The sequence below is a fragment of the Egretta garzetta genome, unplaced genomic scaffold (assembly GCF_000687185.1).
Source record: "Egretta garzetta isolate BGI_Z169 unplaced genomic scaffold, ASM68718v1 scaffold151, whole genome shotgun sequence".
In the NCBI taxonomy this organism is placed as follows: domain Eukaryota; kingdom Metazoa; phylum Chordata; class Aves; order Pelecaniformes; family Ardeidae; genus Egretta; species Egretta garzetta.
In genome coordinates, this window is record NW_009258615.1 from 1,956,532 (window position 1) to 1,967,959 (window position 11,428).

At 40.5% G+C, this 11,428-nt stretch overlaps 1 protein-coding gene across 1 annotated transcript; it reads right to left on the reverse strand.

Annotated features, from left to right (window-relative positions):
* Positions 1–918: 918 nt before the first annotated feature.
* On the reverse strand, positions 919–3,118 carry FGFBP1 (fibroblast growth factor binding protein 1). The gene is made up of 2 exons (XM_009648022.2): positions 2,966–3,118; positions 919–1,656 (listed from the first exon to the last, which is right to left on the reverse strand). Exon 2 carries the CDS (start codon positions 1,633–1,635, stop codon positions 919–921), a length of 717 nt encoding a protein of 238 aa, XP_009646317.1. The 5' UTR covers positions 1,636–1,656; positions 2,966–3,118.
* Between the last annotated feature and the right edge of the window lie 8,310 nt (positions 3,119–11,428).

The window sequence follows — 11,428 nt, forward strand, 5'->3', positions numbered from 1 at the left end:
TTTTTTAAATACAGGTGAAGTCTAATGCACAGAAAAGTATTTATTAGTGTTGTCCATACGTAAAGATAACAGCAAATGGAACTTCAAAAGAACACACAGGCAGTATTGAGCACAAGTGCTTTAGCTGCTTGAGTAAGGGGTCCAGTCCTGGGCCTATGTATAAACTTGCATGAGTCATTTTGCCTCTGCATCTCTGTTTACCTGCCAGAAAAGGAGTATAACGTGCTTCATACAACAGAAGAAAGAAGAGAATTGAAGTTTGCAAAGTTTTCCAACATCCTTTGATGAGATTGGACAGCTGAAGTTTTGAAAAATTATGGAAAAATCTGAAATTCTTGTTGCCCTTCATTATCACAATGATGAAAAAATAGTGGTAATGCAGTTCCCTATCAAAATGTTGCTTGCACCGGCTGAGAAAGCTGAAGTCTGCAAGGCTACACAGGTATTTTTATAATAGCTTTATAAACAACACTTTGCCTAGATCCTGTGTAAGAACACTTTCAGAGAAATCTAGTTAAACACAGAGAGAGAGCGAGAATATTTTGAATATATTTTAAAGTTTATTTTTCTTAGTAATTTTTAGGTCAAAAGTATTGTACATAACCAAGAAGTGCATAGCACTGAATTCATCACTTTGGCTAGCACAGCTCAAAGAGGGGCAAGGAGACCACTTATATACTTCTGTGTAGAGTATGCAACATCCATTGGTAACACCTGTGTAGCAATCTACGTGCAAATAAAATCTATAACATCTTCAACTATGTCAAGTGTAGTCTGTTGTGTATATACAAAATCAGAAAAATATATGCCTTTTTTTCTTATATACACACTATACAAGATGAGAATAAAATCTGGAATAGTTTGCAGCAACCTAGATGAAACTGGACTTATATGATACAGAGCTTTAGGAACGCTTCCTCAGCACTTTTTGTCTTGCACCATCGTGATAAAAAACTTGCAGAAAGAAAGCAAGCTTTCTGGACAGTATTCCTCAGCCACCTTTTTCTGATCAATATAATCTATGTCTTCGACACAGTCTTGAGGACTGTGTTCTGGCTTTTTTTCAGTCACAGAGGCAGCTGCTGGAGTCTGAACGACTTCTTTTGCATGATGAATTGCATTCCCTTTTGCAGGACCCGCTGATGTTAGTAGGCTTGAGCGGGTCAACTTGAGATGAGCACTTCTTGGGCCTCTCCTACACACTTTAGATTTTAGGACACTTTTAGGGTCTTCACAGATCTGCTTCTGCTTCTTTAGGGATCGGGAGACTTGTTTCCAGTAGGATTTCTGGTTTGCTGCATACTCTGGGCAGGTGGAAGGGTCTCCAGAGAACTCGCACCAGAACTCGCTGTCACTGCGCTTGCACTCTACGTGCACAGTAGCAGCCTTCATGTTGGTCACTGCCCAGGTGCACTCAACATTTTCTTTGGTTTTAAACTTGCCTTTAGGAGATGCTTTTCCTCCTTTTGACTTCCGCCCTTTTTCATTTTCTCGGTTTGATTCAGTTTGGTTTTTTCCACTGTCTTCTATGCCTTGTCTTCCCTTTTTTCTTTCCTTCTGTCTTTCACAGTTGGCTAGTAGCATCTGGGAGACCAGAATCAACACACAAAGCAGTCCAAAGCTCTTGATCCTCATGGTCTCTGTTTTGCTTGTTATCTGCTTCAAAACAAACAAACGAAAATATAAAAATATTTTCACTTAATGCTGGACTCCATTTGACAGTTGCAGTATTTCAGAGATGGTATTGCACTGCTCTCTGATACCCATTAAAGCGATGTTACCAGCAAAATACTCTGTCCTTTGGTGAATAATACCTGCTTTCTAGAACCATTACATATTATCCTGGAGAACTGTAGATGGCTGTGGAGTAAGTCCTTCTGATCCAATTACTTAATTTATGCAATGTGGAACAGAAAAGAGTCACTCCCAGGACATGCTACTTCCTAGTGACTGAGGTACCTTAATTAAAATCTCTTCTGCAGCCAGAGAAGGAATTTGAACCTGCGATTTGGCAATCTCAGATTAGTATCTTAAGTTATAAGATATAAAGCAATTGTTGTTCCCATGATCTCCCATTTTGCAAATGGCACATAAGCAATTCTGAGTCCAATCTGGTTATTCTTCAGAAATAGGCCAGACAGAAAGGAAACCATTTGGTTCAATTGAGCAAAATTATTTCTTAGGCATCCTGAAATTGTCTTAATTCACTGGTTTTCCCAGAATTTCAGTTTTCTGTTGAAAAAAAATGATAGTAGTCTTTCCAGACACCAAAAAGTAACTATTGATGCATTCTTTGCTGCCTTGAGTGCTGAACAAATAGAACCATCTTTTTGCTTTTGAAGACACCTGCAGTGTACTGGGCTGTGTCTAAAGCTATCAAATTCAAGGGGCAAATATGCAACTTCAGTTTTGAAATGTAGCTAGTTAGGAAATCATTATCGAGCTGATCCCTGTGTCTTCACAGAGCACATTTTTTTCTGTAGGTGTTTCTCTTTATGAAGCAGCTTTCAGGATCAGAGCATGCGATAATAGTAAAGAGATTAAATCTGGCATTTAGTTGCTTAAATCCCTAAATGTATTTTTCAGATGTTTCCATCATAGCCATTTCTGTAGCCAAGTTTCTGTGTTAGAAAGCAGAAATTCATGTGTAGGCACGCTAAGAAGGAACCTTTTTCAACATTCAGCTATCTGCAAATATCTTTAGTTACATAAATTTAGAATCTAGACTACATAGGTAGCATCAGATGTGAGCAGGTCCTACTTTTGCATAGTTCTTGCTTGACTTGCTTCATGCCTTATACTATACACAAAGATTTTCACTCCATAAAGCCCTCTTTAGAGCACATCATGTAGTCTTTACAGTTCTGTTGCAAACACAGCACCTAATAACATTAAAATGGATAACCATGTGACATTAGCCTTCTGTTGCAAGTGGAACAGCGCAAAAGTAAGATAACTAAAAGACGTACCTTGCACGGGGCTTGGAGATACCCAAACGCAGCTCCTGATGCAACTCGCCTCTTTCAAAAGAATGGGAGGTAGTTGTAAAAGCCGTGAGGTATTTATAAAGGCGGAGACACACCTTCAGGTCTCCAGCAAAGCTCTTACAACACAATAGGATACTTCAGGGCCGTGTTCGTTTGCCTCTGACACACCTCCCTGGAAAAGTGCCAGTTCTCATTCTTAGCACACACACACACACACACACAAAAAACCCCACCAGCCACGGTGGAGTGACAAGGTGTGTTTGTATAAATTAGATGTTGCTTTAGCCAAGTCCTTCCCTCTTCATGAACAATGATAAGAACTTTATTAGATCATGAGCTTCTCTATAAGATCTTTTCCCAGCCATTGAGGGATGTATCCTGCAACACCCTCCACAAGTTGCGCTACCATTGCATTTAGCAGAATTTGGGTAGTGTCCAGCGATGTGTTGTGAAATGAAAACCATTCCACGAAGCATTCCAAAGTTACCTTTTGAACAGTTCCTATGCAAAAATGCATTGGAGAACATTTTAAAAATGAAAATAAATAATTATTCTGCATTAAGGACAGCATTCATTATGGTGAGATGGTCATAAGCACAAAGTTCAGAAACAAATACAAGCTCCCTCAGAATGAGTGGCTGCATGGGGTCCAAGGGCAGGGATCAATTGCACAGCACTGATCTATGCTCCTCCCTCTCTGCCAGCTTTTGTGTATGTAAAGAAGTGGGTTACATCATGAGATTTCATTATGGGACCATATCTGATGCTTACTAACCTGAAAAAGATGATGACAGTGAAAGACCAAGCATTAGACAAATGTAAAAATGCATTCAGAGTTGGGAATAGGCATCCCTTAAATAGTGGATAGAGCAGCTACTGCCTTTGTAGCTCAGTCGCTTCAGATGGTTTTAGTGGAGAAAAGTAAGTGGGACATTTGTAAGATGTGCTTGGAAAATACAAGAATAAAAGGTGGGATGCAAGAAGAGATAAAAGTAGAAATTGGTGTAAAATATGGGCAGGTCTTCCTCTTTGACTCTTTCCCATTAGATAGAAATGGAATGAGACTAAGGGACAAAGCTATAGGCAAGGCACTGTCTGGAGGGGTTTGGTGACAAGGAGACTCTTAACTTCCTGTAAAAAAATCAGAAGCCAAAAAAGGAAGAAAAAGTGTATTTCTGCAATGAGTGCAGGACACAAATGTGGGGAATGAGGTTCATTTACTTGAAATACTAAGGGTCTCGTCTGTGTGCCAGGACTATCTCCTAATCTATCTGTGTATGTTCATTTACCTTGGATGCTTTCTGATTGAGTTCAGCCATTAGATCTGCCCTGTGCACCTTCGACTGGCACGAGCTAGTGTGAAACTATTCACAACAGTCCACTAAATGTGAAATATTTGTGATTAGCACTGGCAAGGCCAATAAGCAGGGGTGAGGATTACTCATGGATCAGAAAACATTTAAGTGTGTCAGGTTGGATGCGAATTAGGGAATGAGGATAGTGTAAGAGATAAGAAAGGGAGGGACTATCTTGCTAAGGAACCCTAAACTAACACCACATAGTATCCACAGTATTATCTGGAGTATTAGTATTTACATTTTCTAAGTATTTAGGTTCCCAAGAAAGTTTTTTGTTTTTTTCTACCATGAACATTTTAAAAAAATACCTTAGTCTTGCCCTTTTCTGAGCTGAAACCCTGTTCGCCTGTAAACAACAGGCACAGCTTTGCCGTGGAATGAACAGTGCAGACCAGTAATCAAAAGTCAGCTTGATCCATGCAACATATGGCAAACCTGAACAGCTAATTTGGCAAGATCAAATTTATGGGGAGCCATTAGTTTTTAAAATAGAAAGGCACAGAAAACATTTGGCAACCCTAGCAAATAGGAATAATCACTGAGAATTGCAAGCATGGATGCCCAAATCCCAGTGTGAGCTTTGTATAGATGATCTTAATCCAGACGTCTTCCTGCTGCCTTCTGATTGAAACTTGGGGCAGTTAATCAGCATTTTCAGATTTTCATTAAAATTGTTATAATTAAATCTAGCTGGTATCTTTCTGCTGTTCAAGCAAAGAGAGGAAGAGGTTTTATCCTTATTCCTAAATATGCTTCATTGACATGGAAGAAGTGCAGCATTTTCTAAGTTAGTCCTTATTGCTGCTTTTATATTGCCCACAAATAGAAGTATTTCTATATAGGAAATTATTATCATTTGAACTATTAGTTCCATTGGTGCATTATTTCAAACAGCAGTTTGCTTGTGGCGTCATCTGCGTGACATTGTGAGGTTCCTGTTGATTTATGTCATCCCCCCCGAATAAGAAGTTAATTTTATATACAAACAGTAAAAAGTGAAGTTAATTTACAAATAGCAAATGCTCACTGAATTCCCTTGACGACCTACAAATACAGCTGCATACAAGAATATCAGCTATTTGTCAGTCGCACGTGTAGACATCAGGATGTCTAGACGTTGGAGTAGATGACCTCTAGGGGTCCCTTCCAACCCAAAACATTCTATGATTGATTCGATGTGGTTCTCCGTGCAAATGCTCAGGCAGAGTGAGTTAAAACAGAGCCAGCCTCAGGGAAGTGAACCGCTGCTTACGTTTCAGACGAACGTCCGTGAGTATCCTCCTGCAGCATTCAAGTAATCCTGGTGATGGAGACTGACCCAACCGCATCAGGTAATGTTTCAAGGATATAAAAGGAGGAACTGATTTTAGTGGGACTCCAGGGACTCTGTCACAATTTTCCTTAGCTTAAGCAGTTTGCGCACCAGCTTCCTTGAAAACTCTGTCGCCTGGCACGGCGTACCCCACAGCGGTTCTCTGGAGTAAGTTTGCAAACTGTGCTAAAATAACAGGATCAGGCATGTGTACATATTATAAACCTCACTTGCTACTTTCACGTACGCACTGGAAGTGAATACTTATTTGCTGCAAGACCTGAAGAAAGGATGACATCAAGCACTCTACATCTGGAGTTCCTTTAAAAATGACCAGGCTGTCTAAATGGGCGATGTGAAGCTGCAGTTACTTTCAGGGGTGGGAGGTGTGTGTGGGTGAGGGTGTTTGGTTTTAATGTGACTGGCATTCCAGGTGTTCCCTGCAAGTAAATGAATACCATCAATGCATGCAAATCAGAGACTTTCAGTGCATAGGTACACACATTATTAATATGCAACCTTACTAGGATGAAAACAGACTAGCCTGTTCATGTACTGTTTACTAATGAAATATAATCATGTACAGGCTGTAGGTGTACACCGTTGAGCTGAAAATACCTGCTGAAAGCCTGAGGATGTTACCAAACGGGGCAGTCACACCCCTAACGCCATACCCCTTACTGTAAGGTGGGTTGTTCTCTGGCACCTCACTTCCATCCCCAGGTAAACAAGCTTCAGGCGAGGAACTTGTAACTTGATTTCCTTTTTACTTCTGTGAATCCCGTATCCACAAAAGACAGTAAGCCGATAACCCTAAATGCTCTAACCTAACCTCTTACACAGCAACAAAAATGTTGTCACACGGGCAGTAGCACCAATGCCAGCCTTTCTGTATCTCACTGCCTGTGCCCAAGACTTCAGAAGAATATTCCATAGCCTACTGGCCTTTCTCTGGAAGAGTTAATTCAAACTGTGGGGATAGTTTCAGCACACTGAGATCTGTTTACTAACTCTTTTACACAGGGGCATAATTACTTGAAACGAAGTTGAAGAAAACTCTTCAGTTAACAATAATTTATAGTTACTTCTGACCTGGAGTTAAACAAGTACGAAAAAAAGGGCACCAGATTCTCTCTTCATTGGGTCTTTAACAGTGTCCAATTGTTTCACAAACTGGCCAAAACCGACCAGTGAATTTGGCAGAACAGCAGCCATATGAAAACTGGTATCATGAAACCCAAGTAAGACAAACATAAAACCCAGCTAATTCAAACAAGTCTTAATCACAGAACAACAGAAACTGTATGACTGCCATGTATTAATTATAAGCTAATAAAGAGAAGAACACCTTACAAGGCTAAATAGCAAGATTCTTTTATACTGAGCTTCAGTTCGTGCGGAGGTCCCCGTTTGCAGGTGCTCCAACATTTCCGTTAAGAACTAGATTCCTGAAGCACTAGTAAGTGAAGTGAACACTGCTCTTTCATACAGTGGTTATCTATGAGTGAAACTAACAGCTCAATCATTTTATCCATCATTTGTAGGCCTAATATTACTGATTGCCTTCCTCATCTATGAATTCAGTAGTTCTCACCTCCAACATTATTCATTTCCTTGCTGCATTATGTTGGCAACATTTTGATTAAAATATCCCAAAATTCATTACTGCCACGTGTAGTTTCTCTTCAGCAGAGCTCTGACCCTCCCAGCTCCCAGCTCGTGCCTGGCAGCCAGCAGTTCTTCATCTATCCCCCAGCTGCTTATCGAACACACGCACACACGCAGCCAGAAAGGGAGAGCTTGTTTTCAGAGCTGCAGAGTATTTCTTTAACTTGGTAGGCAAAGACAGTAGCGTTTTCAGAAAAATATAAGTGGTTTTAATTAACCCAAAGAGATCCAAGCCAGTGATGAAGCACGACCCTTAGGAACATGTTTCTGAAATGATGAGGAAATCTCTCTTGCTTCATTAGATAATACAGAGGAAAACTCTGTGGACCACATGAATACAGGAGACAGAAAACTTTGATGCCAAATGGAGTTGACAGTGTTTCACCTTGGTAGGAGGAGGCTTTCCAAATTGAAACAAGGACAGAAAAATTTTAGATGCCTCTTCTCCCCTAATTTTCTTGTGAAAGTATGTTGAACCAACCTTAAAGAAAGTTTGTCTTGATTTTGAAACAATTCAAAGACAACAAAGTATAAATATTTGCCATTGCTAACTAAACATGATTACCCTCTTCTATGTTACAAGCTGATCCCATGATAAAGATGATTGTTACTATACAAGAGTTAGTGGAAAACATATCCCAATCTGAGCAGAGCCTAAGATTTTGGTCCCTGCATCTGATAATGCTGCAGGGTCACCAAAAAAAGAGATGGAATTAGACAGACACAAAAAAAAAAAATCTGTTTTTTTCTCTTCTTTAGAATTTAGCTTCCACAGCATACAAAGGCTACATTTTATTTAAAAAACCAAACAAACAAAAAACAAAACAAAACAACCCCCCAAAAAACCCAACCAAACAAAACCTTGGAAGAAAAATAATGTAAAATAGAGGGTTACTATACTGAAATGTGTGTTTCGTACTGGTTTTGCTGATATCAGGAAGAACTTAACCTCAAAATCTGAATTTTACATATTTTATTTTAATTTTGGCTCTAATGGAAGTTATCACTTCTCTCTCTCAATCACAGCTAAGGACTCTCCAAGCACAGTCATTTCATTGCCCTGTGATATAACCTGAGCAAGCTAGCTCCTTGATTTATTAGCATAGATTCTCTATATTCAGGGCATGCTCAAGTTGTTTTGGCAGCCAGGCGAAACAACTATTGACTAATTGCCATCTGAACTATTTAGCCTGCTAAGATTTTTATAGCTTAGAGCAATGCAAGAGCCTGTCTGTCTGACCAGAACGGCTTCAGCAATACAATTAAAGGATTGCTCTCTTAAGAAAGATGAAATGAGTAAAGTAATAGAAAGGTGCCATTGTAAATTACTGCCTGCCATTAGACTGGCGTCTCGTCAGGGTAACGGCAGTCATGCATATCTATGAGAAGGAAGAATCTGACATGTTACATGAAATCATCAGACACATATCGCTAGAACAACAAGGGACTATCTCATGAGCAGCGCTGTTTACCATAGGCACGGAGCTTAATGCTCCAACCAAAAAAAACTGTTTCAGCTGTCACGAATGCCTTCTCTCTCATTAAAGCATTGCAGTAAAAACTTCCCCATGTGCTTATTGAGATGAAGAGCTGAAAAAGGCCTTTGCATAAGGGAAATACTGGTGGAGTTACTACAGGCAGAAGAGGGTAAGAAATGAGACTCAGCCCTCTTCTAGTTCTAATTCACCTTCTCATAAATGTAAGAATTTTTTTCTTACTGGGAATTTGAAATGGCTTAGGCACTTGTTTTAGTTTTTTTTCTGATGTATACACAGCAGTCTCCACTGAATTGGCTCCTTCACAGGTAGCAAAAATGCTAACTGATCCTGCATAGGTGAAGGAAACCGGGATCAGCTGAGGGTTATAGTGCGGTCTGGAAAATTTCAAATATTGACCAGATCAGTGGTAAAATTCTTCCATGCCTTGGTGTGGTTGCACAGTGATACAGATGAACGTGAATGGAACTGAAGCCAGAGTATGTACGGGCCAAGATGTGGTATATTAAAAAGACATTCTTTCCCAGCTGCTGACCACTTTTTTTGAAGTTGTGGCTGGGCTTCTGTAAACCACATCTAATCTGAACTGATATAATCAACAGAATTTTTTTATAGGAAGATGCAGCAATTATCTTTTCTACCTTTTACTGTAAGAAATCAAAGCAACTTGGATTTCCCTCCTTGTTTTTCTCTAATGCAGCCTTGGTCAGAATAGATGGACTTTCAAAAGTCTGGTTTTGGTATCAGCGGTAGCTCTGGTCTGTGTCTGTTCTCAGGATCCTTTCCATAAAGCTTAAAGCTGTTCTGTAAATAAATTAAGCTGTACCATTAAATATACATGTGCATATATACACACACGTATAATATAATAAAATAAGCATTGAATAGTTTTCTCTCTTCCATTATAGTTCATTAATATTAGTGGGTTTATTTGTATATTTGTGGAAATAAGGGGTGCATGTATGTGTGCGGAGAGAGAAGAGTAAATGGATCTACCCTGACTAAGAAAATATATTGCGTAAACTCTTATGAGTTGATCAATGCCTGGTAATTTTGTGGGGTTTAGCACTGGTTCCAAGCACAGCAAGATGTTTCTAGCACTTGTTATGGAATAAACCTTCCTTTCAAGTACACTTTTTAAATACAGCGGGAAAATGGAAACAGGAACCAAGAAATTGTTCCAGGAGAAGGAAATCAGCAGCCCATACGGTGCTGTGTTTTAAATTTGTGACTAGAACAGTGCTAATAACACACCGATGTTTCAGCTATTGCTAAACAACATCAAGGCCTTCTCTGTTTCTCACTCTGTCCCCTCTCCAGTGAGTAGGCTGGGGTGGGCAAGGGACTGGGGGGGCACACAGCCAGGACGGCTGACCAAAGGGACCTGAGGGACATTCCATACCATATGATGCTGTGCGCAGCAATAAAACTGGGGATAGTCTTCCTAGAGTAGCCATTGCTTGGAGACTGGCTGGGTGTGGTGGTGTGCTCCCCCCTCCCCTCTGACTTCCCCTCCCTTGACCTCTTTCAAGTGATAACCACCTGTGGTGGTGGTGATAGACGTGTCTGGTCATGAAGGATGTGCCCACTGGATGTGGGGGGAGACAGATAACAATACAATAGCCAAGGGCTATTGTGCAATGTGCCCACCTAAGCACAGTGGTCAGTATGCAGATATGACTATGAGCCAATTATCTTACCCCCATAAGTAGTGAGCAGCCCAAGAGCCCTCTGAGCTCTCCTGCACGGCAGCGGGCTGCACGCCAGGATCTCCCCGTGAGCAGGGACACCTCTCAAGGTTACTCCTTAAGGTTGAGAAATTCTTTACCGCAACAGATTCTCAGTAAGTGGCTAACAGCATGCTAACTTGGAAATCTTAGCTAAGTGACATAAAGGATTAACTGCATATATAATCCTTTAGACATAAACCATTGACCAAGTCTGGGACTAGGATTGGATCCAGCCTCACCTAGATTTACCACTGAACTTTGTTAACTCACTGTTTTACACCAATAAACTGTATTATTTTTGCCTCCCTCTCACTCCATTTGCAACACTGGGCATCAGCCTGCTTGTGAGAACTGTAGAGTGGATATCTTTGCATCACTTGGTGGCTTTTTTCCCCTCTTCCCTTCACTTGTTAAGCTGTCTTTACCTCAACTCACACTTTTTTCTCTCTTTTGCTCTTCTGATTCTCTGCTCCATCCCACTGGGGAGGGGGAGTGAGTGACCGGTGGGAACTTCATTGCTGTCTGGGGTCAACCTACCGCAGAGACTTCTATCCTACAAATAACTAACAGAAATTTTTATTTCAGTGGATTTCAGCTGGAAAGCAACCAACAAAGAGTTCACTCCAGGTGCAGAACTTCCCCTTCGCTAAAAATACTGATGGCCAAGCTACTCTGATACTACCTTGGCTCCATGCTTCTAAACCACAACAGTTATCACAGCAAAGACAACAAGGAGGTACAGTCACAACTGTGACAACTCCTTTGCTGGTTTAGATTACCACATTTGAAGAAACTACTTCAGCTACATGGAAAAAAAGGAAAAAAAGGATTCAAGCTTTGCATCCACAAGTCATGTCAGCCAACAGGCTTAGCCATA